Source organism: Megalobrama amblycephala, linkage group LG23 (assembly GCF_018812025.1).
Source record: "Megalobrama amblycephala isolate DHTTF-2021 linkage group LG23, ASM1881202v1, whole genome shotgun sequence".
NCBI lineage: Eukaryota > Metazoa > Chordata > Actinopteri > Cypriniformes > Xenocyprididae > Megalobrama > Megalobrama amblycephala.
The window spans coordinates 23,605,193-23,630,696 of NC_063066.1; the positions used below are offsets into that span (position 1 = coordinate 23,605,193).

At 38.0% G+C, this 25,504-nt stretch overlaps 2 protein-coding genes across 4 annotated transcripts; one reads left to right on the top strand and one right to left on the bottom strand.

The window, feature by feature from the left end:
• Nucleotides 1-10,516, bottom strand: prps1b (phosphoribosyl pyrophosphate synthetase 1B). 3 transcript variants are annotated; one of them, XM_048176378.1, is made up of 8 exons: nucleotides 10,364-10,516; nucleotides 10,147-10,245; nucleotides 8,613-8,796; nucleotides 8,366-8,464; nucleotides 5,976-6,100; nucleotides 5,718-5,891; nucleotides 5,316-5,475; nucleotides 1-638 (listed from the first exon to the last, which is right to left on the bottom strand). In XM_048176378.1, exons 3-8 carry the CDS (start codon nucleotides 8,715-8,717, stop codon nucleotides 546-548), a joined length of 756 nt encoding a protein of 251 aa, XP_048032335.1. In that variant the 5' UTR covers nucleotides 8,718-8,796; nucleotides 10,147-10,245; nucleotides 10,364-10,516; the 3' UTR covers nucleotides 1-545. The 3 variants fall into 3 exon arrangements, with proteins under 3 accessions (XP_048032335.1, XP_048032333.1, XP_048032332.1); XM_048176376.1 differs by having other exon boundaries at nucleotides 10,388-10,422; XM_048176375.1 differs by having other exon boundaries at nucleotides 10,147-10,471.
• Nucleotides 10,517-12,524: 2,008 nt separating this feature from the next.
• On the top strand, nucleotides 12,525-15,664 carry kctd12b (potassium channel tetramerisation domain containing 12b). Its single transcript, XM_048176914.1, has 2 exons — nucleotides 12,525-12,707; nucleotides 13,035-15,664. The coding sequence occupies exon 2, from the start codon at nucleotides 13,081-13,083 to the stop codon at nucleotides 13,930-13,932; it is 852 nt and encodes a 283-aa protein (XP_048032871.1). The 5' UTR covers nucleotides 12,525-12,707; nucleotides 13,035-13,080; the 3' UTR covers nucleotides 13,933-15,664.
• Nucleotides 15,665-25,504: the final 9,840 nt, after the last annotated feature.

Sequence of the window (25,504 nt, forward strand, 5' to 3'; positions counted from 1 at the left end):
TAACCAATAAGATTGTTTTTTATTCATGGAAATGTTCATATAAAGAGTTATTAAAAAACATCCTTGTGAAACAAAATCAGGAAATGAAATAAAACAGCAAATTCTTTAAGACTACTGTTGAGCTCCAGCCTGCAAGAGGAACAAGCTAAAAATCGCCTTTATCTAGTGAACAAAATCTTGAATTTCAAAATAAATCATGTCCATTTCAAGAAGGCTGTCAAAGTCTTCTCTCGACCACTTATTCAATAATGTGACTTTACTTTTCCCAAAGCACTGAAATGAATACAAATTGATGGAAATAAATAAATGAGATTGTGACTAGCTCTCGTCTCGATTAACCTAATGTCTAACTTTCACAGTCACAGATTGTAACAGCGATTTGTAAGTAGAACAGACTGTGAAAACAGAAGCTCAACATCCCATGTTTAATTTTCAGGAAAGAACTCGTGAAGTCTTGCTGAAGTCTTCAACTATGGAAATACATTCCCTCAGGTCAGATCTCTTTGGGTAAGAGGAACGCAGTCATGGAGTAGACGCTGGAGAGGTTACAACGGAACATGGCTGAAGAGGTACGACACGGACTCGCCGTTGTGGGTCCTGCGGATGGCCTCGGCGAGGATCATGGAAATGTCGATAACCTGCAGAGATCAGCGAGCAACAAACTTGACATGTATCCGTTACAGCCGCATGGAGGCATATTAAAGAAAGAACATCTGTATAATACCATCCCAAATGTGTTTAGAAAAGTTTCGAGAAGAACATAAGACACCACTGAGTCTTTTTCTTTCTTGTTTATAATGCACTGGGCATGTGACCATCCAAAGCCACTCCCACCAGTCTGTTATGGATATGCTTACCAGAGCCAAATACTGCTTTGCTTTAGTAGGAAATACTCCTCAGCAAACGTTTAGTCATAATGGTGTTGACTTGTATTGTTCCCAGGTGCAAGAATTCAAAGAGTAAACGTTTAGCAGAAGTGAGTTACTTTCAGTTTCCAGTGAAGGATCCAGTGTGTTAAAGGCAGCAGCTAAAGGAAGTATTGTAAATATGTAGAGAATGCCACGACAGAAAATCTGATAACAGGGTGTCTACAGATATGAACAAGTTAAATTTAAGACTTAAGACCTTTTTAATTCCACCTTACATGAAATTAAGGCCAAACCTGCGATGGAAATACACACACAAAAAAGAGTTTCAGTGTCACGTTTCTTCAGAAATGCTGATTTGCTGCTCAAGAAACATTTATTATTATCAATGTTAACACACACAGACATATATATATATATATATATATATATATATATATATATATATATATATATATATATATATATAAAGGCATGTGATCAGCTAGAGATAAAAAAGCAGGAAAATGTGACCGCGCACCCAAGCCATGTACCCGGCACTACTTCTTTTTTTTGTTTTAAATATATATTTTATCAAATTAAAATATTGTAGTAATATATACTATTGTTCTGTAATAAAAAGCAACATTTAATAATCATAATAATTGATAAATGATACAATATATAATATATATTTAATAGACTTGTTATTATTAAAGTACCATGTGAAAAGTTTGGAAACAATTATTAATTATTTTAAAATAAATCTCTTCTGCTCACCAGGTCTGCATTTATTTGATCAAAAATACAGTAAAAACAGCAACATTTCGAAATATTCTTACAAATAAAAAAAAATTGTTTCTATTTTAATATATTATAAAATGTAGTTTATTCCTGTAATCAAAGCTGATCCTTCAGAAATCATTCTAATATGATGATTTGCTGCTCAAGAAACATTTCTGATTATTATCAATGTTGAAAACAGTTGTTCTGCTTCATATTTTTGTGGAAATGGTGATACGTTTTATTTTTCAGTTTTCTTTGAAAAATAGAAAGTTCAATGAACAGCATTTATTTTATATGTATATAAATATATTACATTTATCAAAGCATTTATTAAATATAAATATTTTGTAACATTTTTAATGTCTTCACTCCACTCACTTTTCATTACTTTAATGTATGACAAAGAGCATTTTGCTCTTTTTTTAAATCTTACCACAAATGTTTGAATTGTATCATTGTTTCCACAAAAATGTTAAGCAGCAAAAACTGCATTTTAACATTGATAATAATAAATAGTAGGGGTGTGACGAGACTAAACTGTGACGAGATTTCTCGTCAAGGCGAAAAGTAGTCTCGTGATGTTGCCATGACAGAGTGGTTAGGATGATTAGGAAAGAATATGCCACTGCTACGTTTACATTACGCATCCACTGTCGTTTTGCTTTGTATTTAAATAAAAAACATTTAATTCAGTTGGATAACGGACACCGCCGCTCCATATTTACAGAGTTACGCGCGATCGCTGAAAGTGAAAGTAAACGCGAGCGCGCATTCAAACGCGATTTCAATACCTCGCATTTTGAAAGCGGCTCCCTGATGAATGCAAGTATCTCTCAATATGAAAGCTATTTTAGGCTGGGCAGTGTAGTTGTAACCATCTCTCAGCTCTGTATCAAAGAAAAATTTGGTCTTATTTGCACTTTGAATATTGAGAGAGTGCGATTATGGTTGCACTTAATGTAAAGTGTTACCATGAAAACGAATAACAGTTTTCTCTTAATCTTATTAAGCACAAACAATAAGGTTTCATTTGTTAACATTAGTTAATGCACTGTAAACTATGAACTAACAATGAAAGACTATTTTTAATAACCAATAGCGGTGTGACGAGACCAGTATCTCACGAGACGAGACGAGACTCGAGATTGAGTTCACGAGACGAGACAAGATGGCGAAATACATGACTAGAAAAACTATTCTGCAGGTGTATTTGAAATGTTTTAACTAATCATTTTGTAATGAATGTCATTTCAGTTCTACTTTCCGAGTATGAATTATCATATGCAGTAAAAGACAACAATACTCAAGTAATGTAAAAGGTTTTGCCACTAACTCAACTGACTGACTTCCCTCCTGTATGATTTCAGTCTCTTCAGATCTTACTGTACATGAATTATGAACTTCTACAACTTTTGACCTCCTAACTGAACTCCTCTCCACAATCTGATCACAGAAATAAAAACAGTATAAATAAAAATGGTAACACTTTACAATAAGGTCTCATTTATTAACATTAATGTATTAACCAACATCAACTAACAACAAGCAATATATTTGCTACAGTATTTATTAATCTTTGTTAGTTGATAAAAATAGTCATTCATTGTTAGTTCATGATAGTTCACAGTGCATTAACTAATGTTAACAAATGAAACCTTATTGTTTGTACTAGTAAATAATAAGAAGAGAAAACTGTTATTCATTTTTATGGTAACACTTTACAATAAGTGCAACCATAATCGCACTCTCTCAATATTCAAAGATCAAATAAGACCAAATTTTTCTTTGATACAGAGCTGAGAGATGGTTACAACTACACTGCCCAGCCTAAAATAGCTTTCATATTGAGAGATATCTGTATTCATCAGTGAGCCGCTTTTAAAATGCGGGGTATTGAAATCACGTTTGAATGCGCGCGCGCGTTTACTTTCACTTTTAAACGGTCGCGCGTACTCTGTAAATATGGAGTGGCGGCGACCGTTATCCAACTGAATTAAATGTTTTTTTTTATTATTTAAATACAAAGCAAAACGACAGTGGAGGCATAATGTAAACGTAGCGGTGGCATATTCTTTCCTAATCATCCTAACACTCTGTCATGGCAACATCACGAGACTACTTTTCGCCTCGACGAGAAATCTCGTCACAGTTTAGTCTCGCGAGATCTCGTGCCACGAGATCTCGTCACACCCCTAATAACCAACATAAACAAAGATTAATAAATACTGTAGCAAATATATTGCTCATTGTTAGTTGATGTTGGTTAATACATTAATGTTAATAAATGGGACCTTATTGTAAAGTGTTAACGTTTTTATTTATACTGTTTTATTTCTATGATCAGTTTGTGGAGAGGAGTTCAGTTAGGAGGTCAAAGGTTGTAGAAGCTCATAAATCATGTACAGTAAGGTCTGAAGAGACTGAAATCATACAGAAGAGAAGTCAGTCAGTTGAGTTAGTAGCAAAACCTTTTACAGTGCTTGAGTATTGTTGTCTTTTACTGCATATGATAATTCACACTCAGAAAGTAGAACTGAAATGACATTCATTACAAGATGATTAGTTAAAACATTTCAAATACACCTGCAGAATATTTTTTCTAGTCATGTATTTCACCATTGAGGATTTCTTAAAAATAGTGTGTAAAAATCTTGTCTCGTCTCGTGAACTCAGTCTCAAGTCTCGTCTCGTCTGATACCTGTCTCGTCACACCCCTAATAAATAGTGAATGTTTCTCGAGCAGCAAATCAGCATTTCTGAAGAATCATGTGACAATGAAACTGTCTTTGTAAACAACAGAATTATAAATTATTCTAATGACAAATGCAAATTTGGACTATATGCACGGAGCATTCTTTAGAACTTCCGCAATAATATAAGCCAGCTCTAGTAATGTAATCAAATGTAAAACAACACTGTATAGTTTTCACTGTATAAATTGATCGATTTATTCTTATCAAAGCTAAAGTTATTCATTCAAGAGCTCTGAGTAATTCTCTTTGCCTTTTGTTGATAAATTCACATAAATGGTGCAATCGTCAGCAGGTTTATTATTAGACTGCTGCTACTTTAAGACCAAATGCAAATCTAATACGCTAATACACATTTCCTCCCAACTATTTACACCCATTTAAGACAAACTATGTTTAAGTGAATACTCTCCAAGCTGATCATTTTGACAGTTTTGTGTGTATTTGATCTTTTAGAAGTGCAGACAAAGTATAATTTTCTTGTATAGTTACAGTCCGTTTCAGAGCGCACACACAGAGAGCCACCTTGAAGTTGGAAACAACGTCTCGTACGGATTGTTGTGCTTTTAATAACTCTTTTTATTATCAAACATATAATCCCGCAATTTAGCAACAGTAGAGACTGCATTTTACAACATTCACAGATTGTGCTGTTTCTAATGTTAAGTTTTGGCTTTTAGGGAGGAACGAATGTGCACCACTGTGAAGGGAAGGAAGTTGTGCTATGCGGCTAGTTTTAAATAGTTTTACCTCAAATCTCTTCTTTTTATAATCCTTGGAAGCCAAATTTGAAATATAAGAAATAAAATTAGATTACCACTGGCCCAAAGTGTAACCAGAAATTTGAATGTTTAGTTCTTTCTTCCATCGTCACTCATTAAGCAGGGATTGAATTCAGTTTTGATTTGAATCAAACATTTCTGGCATGACAAACCTGTATTTTGGGGCAATGTTTCATCTTCTCCTCCTGTGGAATGGTATTGGTCACGACTACAGCCTCAAAACAAGCATTGTTGATGCGTGAAATGGCTGGTCCAGAGAAGATGCCATGGGTCAGGATGGCATATACTTTAACTGCACCAGCTGATATTAACCTAAATACAGAGAGGGGGGGAAACCAAACTCAATTAAACTCTTAAATTATTCAAGAACAAAATAACTGAATGATGCGATACATACTAAAAACTTTTTTTTTTTTCTCATTTCATATTTAAAGTTTTAAATAATGTATTTTTACTGGTTTTCACTCCAGGTTTTTAAATTCTGAGCAGTGAAGCATTTTAAACAGCATCTGCTATACAAATAACACGTGTTAATATTTGTTTTAGTTTCTTACTTATCGGCAGCATGGCAGACGGTACCGCAGGTGTCTGCCATATCATCGACCAATATGGCCACCCGGTCTTTCACATCTCCAACCAGAACCATGCGGTCCACCTCATTTGCCTTTTTCCTTTCTTTGTGAATAAGGGCAAAGTCAACATTTAGCCTGTCTGCAATGGAGGTCACCCTGTCAATTGAAAAACAGCTCAGTCAGCAGTTACACATGCTAGGGCATAACTAAACAGGTGGTAAAATCAGACAGCCGACAGACCTCTTGGCTCCTCCAGCATCTGGTGATACAATAGTGCAGTTCTTCCATTCTGGGATATTTTCCTTAATCCATTTCAAAACGGCTGGCTCTGCATATAAATTGTCCACTGGAATGTCGAAAAAACCCTAAAAAGAAGAAGAAATGTAAAGGGGGGTACGATGGAGTTTCCCTCTTTTCCACCTCGCTTTTAAAATGCTTATCGGGGGTGGCAATTGCTTGAATGGTGGGTTCATTATTATTCTTAATGAAAAATATATCTATAAAACAGTACAAAATGCTTATATTAAACACAGAACTTCTATTAACATAACGAATACACATATTTATATTAGGCCTAATATAAAATTACAAATGACTTATACAAAGTTTAAATAAAAAACTGAAAATTAGCAAACACTGTGGAACACCCCCCCCCCCCCCCCCCCAAAAAAAAATGAAACAAATATAAACTCGCTTTAAAACATATTAAAGAGAACGTTTATTAACAAAACGAATAAGACAGCTTGGAGGCATGGCATACACCATGCTGATCTGACAAACGACTCTCGTTTGATTCATGCTGAATTGAGCTCTCTTTCGCGTCTCCTTGCGCTTGAACTAGTGGTTCAACGGATCACAAAACTCACGGTTCAGATTGCGTTTCTTTTTGAGTCACAGATCGGATCATTTTTCGGATCAGCAAGAAAAAAATATTCAGGGGGTGGGGGTAACTTTGCTTTCCATTTATTACTTAAAGCACTCTTTAAGTACTCCAATACCACAGCAAAAACTACTAGACTGCTAAAGTTAAAGTCGGCATGAAATCAAAATTGACCCTGATTACTTTGTTAGTGCATATTACTAGTCTTGTGGTGAACAATTAATCCGTGCAAGTTATTACACAGAAAAAAATTGTTTGTCGTGGTAATCTTTAATCAAAATCTGAAAAGTTACTTCCGGTCTGGAATGGCGTTCCTTCCCTGATGACGTCAGTTTGATGGCCTGGGTTGAAAACGCTTAAAACACTCCCCTCCATCCGTTAGTCTGCTATGAGCGAGAGGTGGAGAAGAGGAGTGCTAAAGTAAAACCCTGCCCTCTATTCAATAATACGTTTTACTTGGAAATACGTCACACCACTGGAGAAAAGTCATTTGCAACTTCCGGTTCACGGGGACTTTAAACATTATTAAAGGCAAGTGAAAACAATAAGAACAATTACAAAAATGACAAGCATAGATAAATTCAATATAGCCTGCAAATAAAGTAAGGTCTAACTGTAGTACACATTTCAGGTACAGAAAGTTTGTAATTAAATGTAAAATAACACTAAGTTCACTATATAAATTTAATATAGATTAATCTTTGTTAAAGCTGTGTTTGGTAGTTTGAAAAACCTTAAAGGGATAGTTGATGAATTAATTGAAATTTTTGTAATCATTTACAAAACGCCCTCAGGTTGTTCCAAACCTGTATAAATGTCTTTGTACTGCTGAACGCAAAGGAAGATATTTTGAAGAAATATACAGGCTGCTTTGAGCCACCATTGACTTCCATAGTAGGAAAAATATACTATGGAAGTCAATGTTGGCCTAAAGCGGTCACATTGCAAACTTTCTTCCAAATATCTTCCTTTGTTTTCAACAGAACAAAGAAATTTATACTGGTTTGGAACAACCTGAGGATGAGTGAAGGATGATGATAGAATTTTCATTTTTGGGTGAACTATGCTTTTAATGACATATAGACAACAACAAGTATTTATAGGCTGCTGTCACTTTTAGACCGAATACATGGACCCAAAATGATGATCTTTCGTTTTCTTTCTCTTGAGACATAACCGACTGTGTTTACGAGAATACATTTTGTGTGTATGTATCCATTCAAGTGCAAGTAAACACGAAAAAAAAAATCAATTCACGAGCGATCTGAAATGCGGCTCTCTCTGTTATCATTACTGTTACTTGTATTTAATAATGTTTTAAATGTGTATTATTTAGACTTGTAGTTTTAGCTGTGGTATCAAAATTGGAGTAGAGAATTGTGAATTTTCACTGGTATCTAAAATTTTGGTGTCATAACTGGCTGTTTTTGCAAAAACAGTTTCATGGCTGGTAAAAAAAATATTTCTGGTAAAATTTTCTTAAGCCATCGGCTATTGGCAGGTGTGGCAAGAAGTTTTAGTCCCTGGCTGCAAAGTTTCTTATAGTTAGTAGAATGTCTAAAGTGGACTATCGGAAAAAGTACAACCTTTTTGTCCCATTATTCTCACTCTACAATCTACACCAAAATCCCCCAAAAAATCTAGGAAGTCATGTTAACTATAATCAGCACATATTATGACTAAAACACATGCAAAATTTTTATTTATTTATTATTTATTTTTAATCACCAAATCATTTTAAGTCCCCTACCTGTATTTGAGATGCATGCAGATCCATGGTTATGATGTGGTCAGCACCAGAGACTGACAGCATGTTTGCCACCAGCTTGGCAGAAATGGGCGCCCGACTCTGCAGAAAACAAGAAGATCAAACATCTTTTTGCAACACTTTCCAAAACATTCTGCAAGCATGCATACAAATGTTCTTCCTTTAACATTCACAGAAAGACAATGGCACAGATTTCATCCCAAATAATGGCATTTAACCTTCACCCCACCTTATCCTTCTTATCCTGCCGGGCGTAAGGGAAGCACGGGATGACCGCTGTGACTCGGCAGGCCGATGCTATTTTGCAGGCATTTATCATAATCAGAAGTTCCATAAGATTATCATTAATTTCTCCACAGCCACTCTGGACTATGTACACATCCTCCCCGCGGACACTCTCTCCAATCTCCACACTGCACAATACACAGAGACATTAGGGACATTGGGAACAGGTCAGGCTTGACCCAAATCAACTGTTGCATGTATTCTGTAAAACATTACACTTGTTTTAGATGTCCCACTTGGTACATCAAATAAACTTCCCTTACATAACATTTGTATAACGGAGTTTACGCAGCAACAAAAAAAATGATCTACATTGCCTTTTTTTTAAACGGACAAGATACTTTGATAATATCATGTGACCTTGGAATAACGTGTAAATAAAATGAGTATCGTCTTACACCTAAGCTACTGTATTACCATATGAAACCATCACTGACACATTGTATTTGTTTTGTAAAAGTAAAGGGAAGCATGAAGGCTTGCTATGAAATAAAATATTCTTTATCAGTGTTCTCATTGAAAACCGATAAGCAGTGAATGTATCCACAGGGCAGCACGTTCAGGGACATTTCACATTTTAATACGATGCCTGTGGAGTCAGAAAGCAGGCGAAGAATTATTCTAATAAACAAATAAATGCAAATTGCGGCCATGTGACAACATTTAAGTTACCCACAACCACAAGACTATCATCATGGTAAATGTAATTAAATTGATCACGTGGGGAACATAAGCAAAGCAATCAGAGAACTAGACAAAAAAAAGTTTGTAGACAAACTTTAACATGGCTTGAAAAAAACCTAACCAGAAAGTTTGAAGTAGTTTTAAAAGCTTTAAAGTTTTCAGTTTGAAATAGTTTAAGTTTCAATCTAGTAGTTTTAATAGCCAGATAGATAGATAGATAGATAGATAGATAGATAGATAGATAGATAGATAGATAAGGTGGTTGCTAGGGTGTTGCTGGGATGTTGCTTTGCGGTTGCTAGGGTATTCTGGGTGGTTGCTATGCAGTTAGAATGGCAGCTTCATTGGGCCTAATGGGCTTCTGGCAGTTTAAATTTGAATTATGAATAATGATAATTATTTATATATTTGAATAATAAGAACTATAAGTTTAAATAGCATTTCAGTAAGTTGGCTTTTTCAAACCAGCTTAATGAGTGAAAGTGAAACCAGCTTAATGAGTCTTGGTCTCGGGTGCATAAGCTCAAACGATACTAAAAGAGTTATGCCCATTCCTATATGTTTAGCAATTAAATTACATTTAATGACAATATTAGTCACAAAATGTACGTTGAGGCTGAAGCAAATAGACATCGCCATGTAGACGCACAGTATTCTGGGATTCTTCTGAAACCCACGTGGACCGTTTGGCGGTCTCCATCTGAACTACAACTCCCAGCAGCAAGCGAGTATGTTAACGGCACTACAACATTATAAAGTAACATATAACCAGATAGTTTACAAGAATAACTCACCACGTCTCTTGGTTGCTAAACTTTTTCGTCACCACTTTCCCTAATTCCAGTCCGAGGCGGTCCGCGATTTTCTGAGAAAGATCCTGGTGGGAGCTGCCGCTAAATATTTTGATATTAGGCATGTTTTTTTCAGTAGATCGTATATGAAATGCAACAGAACTCAATAAATGGAGAGTGGTGTATTGTTCAGATATTTGCTACCCGATGTCAATATTACCAGTAAAGTGTGAGTCGCCACTACCTCTCGGCCATAGCTGATCCTAGACGTTACGCGCGTGACGTCACACCCCGCCTCTGCTGGTCGACGCCTCCAACTCGACTCAACTGTATTATCGCCACCGACTGGACTGGAGTGTGAGGAAGGGGAACAAAACGTAACAAAAATAAAGATAACTATTTCACTTTTGAAATATTATATTATATTTTCTAATACTCTGAGATCATTCTTTGCGAAGGGTCAATTCCTGATCATGTGTCCTAAAAGTCAGCTTAGAACCCATCAATGTCCCAAATATCTCATCGTTTTATAATCATTTTTTAGAAAAATGTATTGTTTTTTTTATTATTATTCATAAATAAAAACAAGTGAGATTTTTGACCAATAGGAAATATCTCCTTTTCATTAATCTGGTCACCTTAGCATCTACATAGAACTTTCTATAGGCTATTTTAATAGGAAACCACAATATCATGATATTGAATAATCCAACCAAAATTAAAAATAATCAAGCAAAATGTCGTTTATCCAATTAAACATTATACCTTTAACCCATTTACTTTATAAACTTTATTAACAGTTCCTCCAAGCATGTCTTTTGTTGTGCCTTACTTGTGTCTGTCTCTAAACAGCATCTATATTTTTCACAGAAGCCGCTACGGCAAAATAATCCCTTTCCTTTAAAACACATAGTTCAGTCCACAATCATGCATTCCATTTTTTCCCCTCTGTAAATGTGATTAGTGATTGCAATCACTATTTTATGGCTAGTGTTTCAGTAACAGTGCTTCAATCCCCTACAATAACCCAATATGAGGAAGCAAAAGAAAGAACAGCAATCACAACTATTCACAGTTATACTGAAGCAGTAGACTGAAATAAACTATTCTAACATCCAGTTAGAAATGCTTGTTTTGTCACATTTATTAATGCAAATAGATTAGAAGCCCATATAGCACGTCTCAACTTTCCACTTTCTCTGCTTCAGTCTCTGCATTTGTTTTAACTGGCCATCATTTGTGTCAATTATCCTTGTTGACTGCTAATTAAAAATCATTTTATTCTTTCAGCACGTTTATTAGTCTAATTTTTTCTCATTTTACAGAAAAAGATGTAGCAGAAGAATAGAATCCATTTTTCACTTGCATGGCACACACTGCAATGTCACCTCAGCATTTCTGATAAAATAGAAAATAAATCACAAATGCCCTTGTAACTTGCTTTCATTCAGTGGAACAAAAGAGTCTGTTCAAGGTTAGTTTCAAGCTTCAGTGGCTTACCAAGAACCCTTTGCTGTATAGAGAGATACAAAAGAATGGAAAAATGCTGACACTGAACTCTGAGAGCAATTAATTAAGATAGAAGTTTGTACAGTAGGCTATAAAAACCTTTATGTCTATGGAAAATCCCCACATAACATGGAAACCCAACATCTCTCCATCTCTCTCTTTCTCTCTCTCTCTCTCTCTCTCTCTCTCTTTCTCTGTGTGTGTGTGTGTGTGTGTTTGTGTGTGTGAACTTGCCAATAAAGCTCTTTTAAATTGTGATTTTGAATCTGGTCAGAGCTTTTTATCCACTAGATGTCAGTGTTTCGTTGTATTTTAATATTGTGTGGCAAACCTATTTAGTTGTATTTTATTGGGACTTTCTAGACTTAATCTGAATGTGGTTTACAAATGTTTTTTTTTTTTTTTAATGTTTTTTTTTATTAGCCTGTTGAAAATGTATGACACTTACTAATGTGAATAATAATAATAATAATAAAAAAAACACTTCCAAAACATTAGTTCATCTAATTAATAATGTTAGTAACAACAACAACAACAATAATGTTATTAGTAGAGAAATAATATGATCAAAAATCATATTTTTATTAATAAGTGATAAAAATAAACATAGGCTATAGAAACTAACATCGAGATGCAGAAATAATTGCATGCTTAATAAAGCACAAAGTAAATGAGGTTTTATGAAATGCTATATTCCTTGCACTGATACGTTTAAGAGATAATAAAGTGTAAGAAATTACAATTAAGTAGACTTTTGGTAAAGCAGCAAGAATTTTCATCTCATGTCTCAAGTGTTATAATATGACGCCACAACCGCGGAGGCGGGGTTAGAGTCGAAGACGTCGCAATATAGGGGCGTGGCTAACGAGGGAATATTATGGTTCAGTTGCAGTGCGCACAGAGCGAGAATGAGCGAGCGGAGCACCGTTTTACTCAGCCTGTGAGAAATGGATCATCATAACGCTATATTATTCACATCTCTTTCTTCCATGGACATGTACGCAAAATCAGCCATTTAGATGGCATTTTTAACTGCTTGTTCTGTATGCCTTACGGTAGGTGTTTGTGAATTGGACGTTTGTGAACCTTCGATTATGGGCATGGATAAATGAAAGGGACATAATCTGAAAACTATGGAGAATCTGTTTTTCTCTCATTTGGCAGTGTTTGACATCGACGAGCTTTTCTGAGCCATGTATGCTAATTCACATAGATTTGAATTTTGAACTAATTTTCTGAAGGATTATTATGCTTAAATTGTGTTTTGCAACTGTGATAGTGAACTGGAGACGTATTGTCAGCTCACTGGGATATCTCTGACCTTACAGTAGCCTACTCAGCTACATCTACATTTATCTACACAGTGTGAATTTTTGTTCCAGGTGGACAGACTTTTTAAATCCTTCATCAAGTGTTGTATTCTGAAATATGGCATTACCTGACAATGCCACTGGCATTCCTGCAGAGGAACTGGCCTTTCCAGAAATTATTGAACTGAACGTTGGGGGTCAGGTGTATATAACCCGCTACTCAACTTTAACAAGTGTGCCAGACTCCCTCCTGTGGCAAATGTTTAGCCAGAAGAGCACTAAGAGCCTGGCTCGTGACACCAAGGGTCGTTTTTTCGTTGACAGAGATGGCTTCCTGTTTCGTTACATTCTGGACTATATGCGGGACCAGCAGCTTGTCCTTCCAGACCATTTCCCAGAGCGAGGACGGCTGCAGCGAGAGGCAGAATTCTTCAACCTCCCTGAACTTGTTAAACAGCTGGCACCAAAGATAAGTAAGCAGAACTCTCTGGGCGACGAGGGCTGCCAGAGCGACCCCGAGGAGTCCTCACCTAGCACCGACATTGCCCGAAACCTGGCCTCGCTGGGGGTGGCCGCATGTTCCGGCCTGGCCTCGGCTGCAGGTGACGGCAAGTGCTCCGGATTCATCACCATTGGCTACCGGGGCTCCTACACCCTCGGCCGTGACAGTCAAACAGACGCCAAGTTTCGCCGAGTGGCTCGGATTATGGTGTGCGGGAAGACTTCTCTTGCCAAGGAAGTTTTTGGGGAAACGTTGAATGAGAGCCGCGACCCTGACCGCCCCCCAGAGCGCTACACATCACGCTATTACCTAAAGTTTACTTTCCTGGAGCAGGCTTTTGACAGGTTAGCCGACGCCGGCTTCCACATGGTGGCCTGCAACTCCACAGGGACTTGCGCCTTCGCTCATGAGCAGACTGACGACAAAATCTGGGCCAACTACACCGAATATGTATTCTACCGTGAGTGAACTTAAACCTGTGTTCCAGCGTCTCCTCCCTGCCTCCCAGACCAGAGATCACCTGCAATAGATGTAGAAGCTTCTAGATCACAATCCCCACCACCTTCACCAGACTTTCCCATGTCATCAGAGCCCTAAATGTCTCTCTCATCCACTGCGCTCAACTAACCTTACTTCCCTTCAATCAAGCCCCATTGATCTTCCCCTCACCAAAAGACTGCCTTCCCTTTTCTCTGCTTTTACAGCTTTTGAGAAACACAAAGTTGTACTGTTGTTATATATTTTGTCGAGCTGAATGTTGGAAATGAACGGCTAATCTAGGCTTGAGCCATTTGAAAGGGCTTCACTTCTGTCAGTCAAATTGTTGGACGTATTGTAAAGCTTTTGAGCTGTTGGCCATTCTTGATGAGAAATAGATATGTAATAGATTATGTAATTTTAGGTCATTGTTACCATGTGTAAACCTTTAATGGGGCCAAAGGAGAGGGAATCCATTAGGCTTTAAAACTCTCTTTACAAATAGATGCAGTTACTGCATGTGGAAATTCAAGTGTCACTGTGAGACCTAAAGATGTAATAATACAGAAAATTTCAATTGGTAAAAAGTTGTTTTACACTGAGTATATTCGCGCATCATACTATTTTAATTTTTAACTAACATTATTAGTGAAAAGTGTCAAGGCAGGTTATAAAGAAAGTAGGCATTAATTGGGCAGAATAGTGTAACGTCACCTGAAAGTGCAGGGCTGTATAGCTGTATTGGCTGTGTTAGAAGCTTTCAGTGTTTTATTTGTGTAAGGTTAGAGAATGTGAGTTGTAACATCGTGCTCAGAACATTCAAGTTTTATTTTCAGGAGTTTCCAGTTCAGTTGAACCAGTCATACTGCACCTTGTTGTTTACACTCTTAAAAATAAAGGTTCCAAAAAGGGGTTTATCACAGTAATGCCATAGAAAAACCATTCTGGGTTCAGTGAACAGTTCTTAAAAGAACCATATTTTCTTGTTTTTTTCAAAGAACATTTGAAAAATCTAAAGAACCTTTTTCTGATATAAAGAGCCTTTTGTGCAATGGAAATGTTCCATGGATGAAGGTTCTTTATGGAACCATTAATGCCAATAAAGAACCTTTATTTGTAAGAGTGTATTGTCAATCAAATATTTCAGTTGCTTACCGTTTGTGTAATTTCCTTTCTAATTTTTCATATACTAATATTGTTGTTTAATGAATTTAATGTGTCTTTTTAAATTGGATCTTATTCAAATGTGATGATATTACATATAAATTGATATGTATCATCAGTTATATTCAGTAATTGATGTTTGGATATTTAAGCAACACAGCCTATCATTTACAATAACACACCATATATTTTTGATTTATGAAAATGAGATTAGTTACTTTGTGATTAAGTTGATATTTTCTTCTTCATTAAACGTGAAGCCACTGAGTTAGATGGTGACTATTAGAGCTTTAACTTTCAGGTATTTCCTACAAACACATCCTTTGTAACCTCAGGCTTATAAACTGTAACACAAAATCTTGCAGTGGGCTTTAGTTATGAGATGTCATTTGGGATTATAAATATCAACCAGTAATTTATTTTATGTCAATCGGAAAATAAATTAATCCCTTAATCTTAATTTCCTGATAGTCTTTTAAAGGTTGTGTTCAGCATTGTTTATAGTGCTAGCCTCAAAGTGTCATTATGAAAGCATGAATAAAAAATAATTATTCAACAAGTATTTTGTCCTAAATATAAAACAAATGTATGTATTTAATGTATTTGCACATCATTAAAACAGGCCAAAAATGTTCCACTGAACACATTTCCTGTGAAGTCAAGTTTAAATTAAAGCAACAGTGAATGCTGTATTTTCACGAGGTAGTCTTTCGTGTTTTAATAAGAGCCTCATTCACCAGAAATTTCTATATCGAATAGCTATTTGCAAGCATAAAAGATTAAGCCTAGTAAAAACCGCCAGAAATAGCATGAGATTCAATGAACTAAATTTTGTTTTGTTTATTCCGTCTTATAAACACTCGTAGCAATTTTTGGAGGGGTGAATTTGGCAGATCTGCTTTGCTTAGTGAAAGTAAAGAAAAATTGAAGCATTACATCAGATTATTACATATTACAAAGTCTTTTCTAAACTCAACTCTCTGCTTCTTTCTCTCGTTCATTTTGCTCTTGCTTAATGCGTTTTCTCTGCGGAGACACCAAAGCATGAACATATAGGTAAGGACAGTATGAAAAACAGGACAAACATATAACCAGCTCAGTCAAAGCAGATTACCCAACCAGCCTTTGTGTTGCTGTGTCTAATCTATCTAATTAAGATTGTGCTGGAACACTGAGCAGCTCACATTTACTCCGGTGGGGGAACAACATATTTACATATCTTTTTTTCAGCTCAGTTGATAGAAGAGATTAAAAAATTCAACCCGATAACTTGAGATCACTGACAGGAGGGCTGGAATTGTCCAGGTGTCTGAAACATCAACATCCCTGAGCTGGTATATGAGAAAGTGAGCCAGACAGGTAAACTTTAGAAGACCTGAACCCCACAGCCTCACATCAGTATCTCAAACACTGCTGCAAAAGCTCCTGCTATTAAATCTAATGATACTTAGACACTGCACAGGCTGAAGCAGATGGAGCTGAAAGATCATTTGGCACATCTGGCCATCGGCCGGAGATGCTGGGACAGGCTTCAGCTTCCCTGCGACCCTACAAGCAATTTGGAAAATGGATGGATAGCTAGACTTTCTTAATACACATCCCTGGTCTTGTTGTGAATCATCATTGCATTATATTCTAAAAAAAAAAAAATATTGGAATGAAACACAGGCTTTTCACAATCCTATCACTTACCTGTTGTGATTGGAAATATGTCATAATACAGAAGTAAAATGGGTTGCAGATACCATTTTCATGTCAACTTCACATGTGTCGTAGATGTATATTACAGCAGGTGGGTTTTAAGATACATCTATGCACTAAATGGTTTAACTGTCGATCCTTTACTCTGGCCTGCGGTATAATTTGTTGCATTGTGTGCTCATGTTATTTATAACATCCAGGCGCAGCTGTTAAGCCATTCGGCCTGCTTATAAACTCAAGTGAGTCAAAGTCGCAATCATCGTAGGCATTAGGGGGATATACCCTGGACTGATGACTTGTGCTTTTCTTTTGCTGCATGTCCTTTCTGTTTTAGGTCTTTGTAAGTTAGGAAAGAAAATTCTTAAATTGTTCTACTTTAATGCAGGGCCATAACAACCATAGAAAATAGCCGCATTTCCACTCTCGGGCCAAAAGCAGGCGTGCTAGTGGATGCCAGGGCCAGTCAGGTTTTCACATTCACTTCCGGGGCTTGATTAGGCCTCGTTTACCCCTTTTCCACCAGCACGAACCAGGTGCTAGTTCAGAGCTAGTGCTAGTGCCAGTTCGGAGTTGGTTCAACTGATGAGCCTTCTAAGAACCGGTTTGTCTTTTCATTGGCTAAAGAGCCAGCACAGAGCCAGGTCTTACTTCACTTATGTCTCATATTTCACAGCAAAGCTAGAGCGGGAGCGCCAAACACAAATACACCAAGCTTGTTCGAGATGCATCGGCTTCTCGCAGAGCAATCGACACATGACATCACAGCACCACAAGAACGATCCAAAAGCACAAAAGCACCCGCGGCACTCCGATGTCTCCCACCAAGCGGTCCGCGCTGCTCTGATGCATCTCGAACAAGCCTTCCATCAACAATGGCGGACGTTTCGCTACTATTGATGCTCATGGCTTTGCGAACCTACATCGGCATCCAAACACGGCTCGCCATAATTTGTATATAGACAGAGATTACAATCAAGCTGCTGTTGGCTTGATTAGCTGCTATTTCAAAAATGGTGGTCACAAGTTTCTTGTTGGTCACAGTAACCCCGCCCCCAGCACCTGACGCAACCGGTTCTTACTTCTAGACCAGCAATGTTTTGGTGCGAAACACTTTTCCTGGTTCGGAGCTGATGCTTTGGGTGTCGAAAGACAAAGAACTCATTTGAAACTAGGCTCCGAATCAGCACTCAAACTGCCTTGGTGGAAAAGGGGTAATTGGGGCTTCCTCGGGACCAACAGCCAGGGTTTTTTTTGGCCTACCAAATACCTTGGTCCAAAATGGGCCAGCTCAGGCTTGAGGGAGTGGTTATGAACAAAGGTGGAGTCTGGAGATGGCAGCGCCACGGATGATTTCATATAGGCCTACCAGCCAACATCAGCATTAAAGACCTTTAAAATCATTTTAGCTCAGAACTAGCTTTCAAACAGCAGCAAGTGTTTGAAAATAACTTCTGTTTGTGATCCGATGTGGATTCTGTTCACTGTATAAGGTAGAAATATCTATATGCAATGCAAAAGACTATGCACACTAACCATTACCATAGTAAACATGGTAAATATGACCGCTTGAAGAAATCAGACAAATCACATAGGCTATCAAAATCATGTATTTATTTTATCTGTCAGTATGTCTCGTTGTTTGTGTCATTGTTCCAGAGAGGCGTGTTACGGGAGGGTTTTAGTGAAGCGCTGCTGAGCTTCTGGCCCGACGGCGGAAACGCAACATTTTGGGTTTGGTGCTACAGGTCCGAGGCTATTAGCCCAACCCGGCCCATTGAAAGCCCTGGCTTACACTGGCCCGACAGCGGAAAAGCAGCTATTGACGGGGACAAGTCCCCCCCAATAATTAGAAATGGCCATATTGCCCCCCCCAAATACTTGATATACTGCTCTGCTGTACTCTATTACACACTCTATTTGTTGTTATGAGATTTACTACAGAAAGAGTGCGTGGTGAGATGCAAGTAGCTAAACATTTAATATCTGTTTTATGATAGAAATGTTTAAAGCTGACAGTAATATCAAACTACTTGACTTTATCAAATGTCACCTTTTTGAATAGAAAATATGAATCATTTACATGATTCATGTAATCCATAACTGAATGTGACAAGACACATTCAGTTGGTGTCTTCTCCTGAGATACAGTAGTAAATAGTTGCAGCTATATAATGATGGTGCAAAAATGCCACAGTTTACAGCCAAATAACACACAATGAAAGAAGACCTGTGGGGGCAGAGGGATGTGGGTGGATTTGAACTCAGGTTCAGACTGAGCAACTCAACCACTGAAAACAGCATCTTAAAGGATTTTAGGTGAAACGCACAAAAAACTGAAAACGCCTTGATTACATGAGTAACCCTGGCTGTCTGAATAGAGAATGAGATGCTACAATTGAAGAAAAACTAACTAAAGGCTGATTTATACTTCTGTGCTGAACCTACACTGTATACACACGGATGGCGTAGCCTGACGTGCACCTCTCCAAAAATGTAACAACACGTCAATTCTATGTGGACCACAAGCACTGTTATTGGTCTACTAGAACCCCTCCCTCAGGTCAAAAAAATAATAATAATAATAATAATTTGCATTAGCGTTGCATTTCCTCATACCACTAATAGTTCGACATAAGCACTCTTAAGCTGCTGGCCACTAATAGCTCAAAAGGTGCACTTTTGACTGAGTTTCTGGCTGTTTCCTTCCAGTTATTTAGAATAGAAAGGATGTGTGACTCTGAGGGATGACAGACGATTCTGACAAAGAGAGAGAGAGACAGAGAGAGAGAGAGGAATGTGGGGGGGGGGGGGGGGTGTTCCATTCAGGAATGTTCACCCTATTCTTTTCATCTTGACAAATATTGAATTTATGCTTAATATTCTATTAATTAGATACTTTTACTTCATAGACATTTTTAATTTCTGATATCTCCATATCTGTGTTTGTTCTGTTGTCTGTTTCTTTGTCTGCACACAAACACTGCACTGTACGCACGCTGTGAGGTATCAGAGCATTTTGAACGAGTATGAGTACACAAGCTCAATATCAGGCCGATATGGATACTGGTATCAGTATTGGTGCATCCCAAAAAATGACTATAGGTATGGCGCAAGAAGAATCAAACAATCATTGCCACATGCACCTTAACAGTTATATTGTTTCCATGTTTCCAGCTGGGGATGCCACCTGGTGCCCTGAGCCTTGGAAAGTAGATCTGATCAGGATCTTCCAAGGATGCTTTTTCAGCATAGACACCAGATCTGAGAACCAAACCATGTATACAATGGAAACAACCCCAGTTTTTGACTCAGGGTGTATCAGTGGGGAGAGTCTGTCTGCAAGATGATCACAACAGACACCTTTTCATTGGGTTGGGGCACAGGGCATGCAGAATTGAGAAAGGAGAAAGAGAATCAGGAGAAAACCTGTCACATATAAGTCACATTTATGTCACAGACCTTCTTGAATAGGAGACTGAGCAGCAGGGAAAACCCCTCCCAGACCAGGTGAATACAAGGCCTGACTCAATATATGGGGCCCAGTCATAGGGATACTGTGTGAAATGATATAATTGAGGCACATCTCCTATACTATGAAGGCTTCGTCGCATGGAGCATGAGCGAGAAGATTGTCTTTCAAAACACACAGTCTGCTGTTGCCCAAGACGTTAAAGACTCTGGGATTGAGAGAACAGAATGCAGTGGGAGTAAAGGCTTCTACAGTCTGACACAGTCCCCCAAAGCAGGCCAATCCTCCATTTCCAGGCCATTTGATCAGGAATGCCCCTCTGAACCCATAGGATGGGAAACCTTACTTGCCAACCTCAGGTCCTGCCAGAGCGTGACTGCACCACAACGTGAGTCCACAGAACTGAATCTTTTAGAGGTGGGGTCCAGACTGCCTCACTGCTTTTCTCCTTTCTTGAGGTCACTGCAGACAGCTGGAAAGGGGACAGCCTGAAGGATCTAACAGGAGATCCTAGAAAAACAGCAACAGCCTGTGAGGCAAATGGGCACTACAGGGCCCAAGAAGCATTCGTTGACTGCACTGCTGGCTGGTCAAGCTCCAGAGAAGCTAGTGCTTTCTGCTAGGGGTTCCACTCTACTCACTGTACGTGGGTTGCAGGAAACATGATACACGATACAAACATCCAATAATGAAATAATAAATCCAAGGATTCTCAAAAAGCAGATAAACCGTCTTCTTGAAGAATAGAAGTCTGAGGAGTAATGGCACAGACAGGTAACGCAGTGCCTCACTGGATGCAGGTTTGCGCCATCGGCCAATGAACTGCCATAATTCTATACAGGCTTCAGACAATCATCATACCTGGAGGGTGTTCCCATAGTCAGTCTATGAAAGGGAACTGAATGAAGACAGCATCAAATATGAAACTGCTTCTACTGCTGAGCAAACTAGTCGCAAGCATGCTGGGAATCACCTCAACCATCTGGAGTGTTGAGCCTTTAATCTGCCCTCTAATAGTCAATAATCTCAAGAAAGCTCTATCCTCAGTCGCCTGACCCAAGGAGATTTGCAAGAATGGGTGCTTACCTCTGCCTGAAATGCGGCACAAGACTTGTGCAACTTCACAGCTTTATACAGAGCAGTTGTGCACTGCAGTGTTACTTGCCAACATGCAGATTGTAAATGCTTTTGAATTTGGGATTTTAGCTAGATTACTGTTTATTTTCATCTTTCTATTTAGATCACTCCATTACTGTTGCTTACATTCACATGCATACTGTGAGTCAGATTGAGACTGGCTGGCATGTGCATAATGCGTTAAGAATCCGTCACGGTACAGGCAGCTGTCAATGCAGATAAACAAGAGACTCTGGGAGAGTGTTCAAAGAGAATCTAAAGACAAATATTGACACAGCGGGATTAATTAAAGCCTACGTCTGCATTGTTCAGAAGGGAATGAGGGAATGGAGATGAAAATCTCAAAGATGAAAAAACATGTTCAGAGATACAAAGATAGTGTGGCAGAGTCTCTCTATTGTATATTTTATCTGTACTGTCTATCAAAAAAAAAAAAAGAAAGAAAGAAAAGAAACAAACAAACAAACAAATTATAAACCATAAGTCTTTTCCGAGAGACCCACTGTAGGAACATTGCAATACTTGTTCACTAATTAAACATAAAAAAAAGCAAGGCAGTGGTCATCTTGGAGGTGTGTTTCGGGTCGTTATCATGTTGGAATACTGCCCTGCGGCCCAGTCTCCAAAGGGAGGGGATCATGCTCTGCTCATTCATGGTTCCCTCAATGAACTGTAGCTCTCCAGTGCCGGAAGCACTCATGCAGCCCCAGACCATGACACTCCCACCACCATGCTTGACTGTAGGCAAGACACACTTGGTTGGTCTTTGTACTCCTAACCTGGTTGCCGCCACACACGCTTGACACCATCTGAACCAAATAAGTTTATCTTGGTCTCATCAGACCACAGGACATGGTTCCAGTAATCCATGTCCTTAGTCTGTTTTTCTTCAGCAAACTGTTTGCGGGCTTTCTTGTGCATCATCTTTAGAAGAGGCTTGCTTCTGGGATGACAGCCATGCAGACCAATTTGATGCAGTGTGCGGCATATGGTCTGAGCACTGACAGGCTGACCCCCTCACCCCTTCAACCTCTGCAGCAATGCTGGCAGCACTCATACGTCTGTTTCCCAAACACAACCTCTGGATATGACACTGAGCATGTGCACTCTTCTTTGGTCGACCATGGCGAGGCCTGTTCTGAGTGGAACCTGTATGGTCTTGGCCACCGTGCTGCAGCTCAGTTTCAGGGTTTTGGCAAACTTCTTATAGCCTACACCATCTTTATGTAGAGCAACCATTCTTTTTTTCAGATCCTCAAAGAGTTCTTTGCCATGAGGTGTCATGTTGAACTTCCAGTGACCAGTATGAGAGAGTGAGAGCGGTAACACCAAATTTAACACACCTGCTCCCCATTCATACCTGAGACCTTGTTACACTAACGAGTCACATGACACCGGGGAGAGAAAATGGCTAATTGGGCCCAATTTGGACATTTTCACTTAGGGGTGTACTCACTTTTGTGGTCGGCGGTTTAGACATTAATGGCTGTGTGTTGAGTTATTTTGAGGGAACAGCAAATTTACACTTCATACAAGCTGTACACTCACTACTTTACATTGTAGCAAAGTGTCATTTCTTCAGTGTTGTCACATGAAAAGATATAATAAAATATTTACAAAAAATGTGACGGGTGTACTCACTTCTGTGAGATACTATTTATATATATATACATACACTTCCTCCGTAGAGCCTCATGAAATTGTTAATTGTTCTTATTCATTCCAACAGTATAATCCATCCTGTACTTTATACTGACACCTGTTGGTATGGATTCATGAAGTTTGTTCAGTGACTGCTGCTCTTCACAACTTTTTTTAAATACTTTTTTTTAAAAGATTTGTTTCAGGAATTTTCCACTTTTATTCATTTAGTACAGTATAGAGTGGACATTAAGCATTGTGGGAAAGATAAAGAGAGAATTTGAATTTCAAAAACCCTTAATTACAAATTATTAATTACAAAACTAAAACATTGTCCAGTCAATGAGCACATTGTTAAACAAGTATCAAAACAGAAAAAGCAAAATTATATTAATAGGGATGCAAAATACAGGTTGTCATTAATAATCTCACACAAAGCCCCCTTATAGCACCAAATCAAATAAAAAGAAACAAGATTATTCATGGCATTATAATATCGGAAATCAATTAAAATTCTAGATTTCACTGAATTGAAAAACACTGCCTCTAAATTATAACTCTTGATTCATTAATTTTTATGTTTCCTGGTATTATAAATTGCCATTTTAGCTAGGCCTAGCAAAAAGTTCAAAAGTTGAACATATTCAAAACCACAAATAAAAATTCCCACAGAAAAAGTTTCACCAAAACAAACTAATAAATTCTGTAAAACAGTAAACAAAGTCTTCAGTCTAAAACACTGCATAAATGCACAAAACACAGTTTCTCTCTGCAAACAATGGACAATCATGACCAACACCAGGTTTTAAAACTGAAAGGAATCAGTTTTAGGATCAGAAAGGACCAGGACTCAAACTTGCGTCAAAGCACTGCCCAAAAAGCTATATCAGCTTCGACCAAAGCGGTCTATGTTTTGTTTATTTGTTTTTCATCTCACACAACACACCATAATTGACATAATAGGATTCAAACTTGACTAATTTTTTGTGTTGTTAGTGGTCTGAGTTATCACAAGGCCGGCTGCTTTACAGTTCTCTCTCCCTGCAGCCGTGACTGTGACCAGTGTGTGTCTTCACGCCTATCGCTTTATGCCAAGGCATTTATCCTCAATCTGTGTTTGAAGCTGAAGCTGTGGGTCATTGTAGTTTCTTTCATCCATGAACTGTGTGCCTGTACATTTTTCCATTGATATTCATTCTATATGGACCAATGGATTGCAGATGAAAGACTTGGTTGTGTCTATATTGGGGATATGTGGTTTGTTGTTATATTGTATTTGCTTTTGTTTTTTTAAATGCACTTTTATGTTTATGTTTTGTTGTTGACACAGCTAGTAATGTGAACATGGCGGCACCCATGAGGAGGAGACCCTCTACATTTAAAACTAAAAACATTGATTTTGTTTCATTGATGAAATTATATTTAAAATTATATCTAAAATAGATATAACTGGAGGAGGGGGGTCTCAAAGGGTTAGTAAATATGCATTTAGGTTAGGAGATCAATTGTATTTGTGTCTGGTGAACAAATATTGAGACTGGTCGGTTTTAAATCCAAAGCCATTAAAGTGCCCTCTGGAGGAGATGTGACTACATCATAAAGCCATTATGAGCCGTAACCATAGAGACAATATGCATTTGTCTCTTTGAAAAGCATTTCACAGCCCACTCAAGGCCAGATCACAGGCTCTTAACCATTACTGGGTGAATGCAAGATAACAGATATTCAAGACACAGATTTCTTTTTCTTGTCTGTCAGTAACATTTACATGCTGGTACATATGGAAGTCTTTATAAAATGTTTTTCCATTGTGTAATATATTAAATTCCTATTGTAAAACCAATTTGAAAAAGGTGTGTGTAATCATTTGTACAATTATTTGCAAAAGAGATATTTAATGTCTGCTGAGTCTGAATGTTCAGAGTTTACTGACTATTAATTACCACAGAAAATAAACCGACTCGTCCCTCAGTTTGTAAAATAAAAACAATAAAAAATTGTGTTGACAGTAATTCAGTTTAGTCTACAGGGCAACGCATTTCATTGTATGCATCGTGAGAGTCATGCTAAATTGTGGAAATAATGGCCACATCCTAACCACATTTGCCCACTGGCCTCTGTCCATCATGGCCTCCTAATCATCCCCATACTGATTGGCTTCATCACTCTGTCTCCTCTCCACCAATAAGCTGGTGTGTGGTGGCCGTTCTGGCGCAATATGGCTGCCGTCGCATCATCCAGGTGCTGTGGTTCAGGAGATTCCCCCTTCCATATGTAAAGCGCTTTGAGTACCCAGAAAAGCTCTTTATAAAAAAAAATGTAAGAAATTATAATCAGCTATAAAGCGTTGTTAGGCACGTCATGCAACAGAAGCCTTCAGCCGCAAGATCCTCATTGCTTTTATAAAATGGTTAATTCATAATAAAAATGTTTAAATGTTTTTACAGTTTA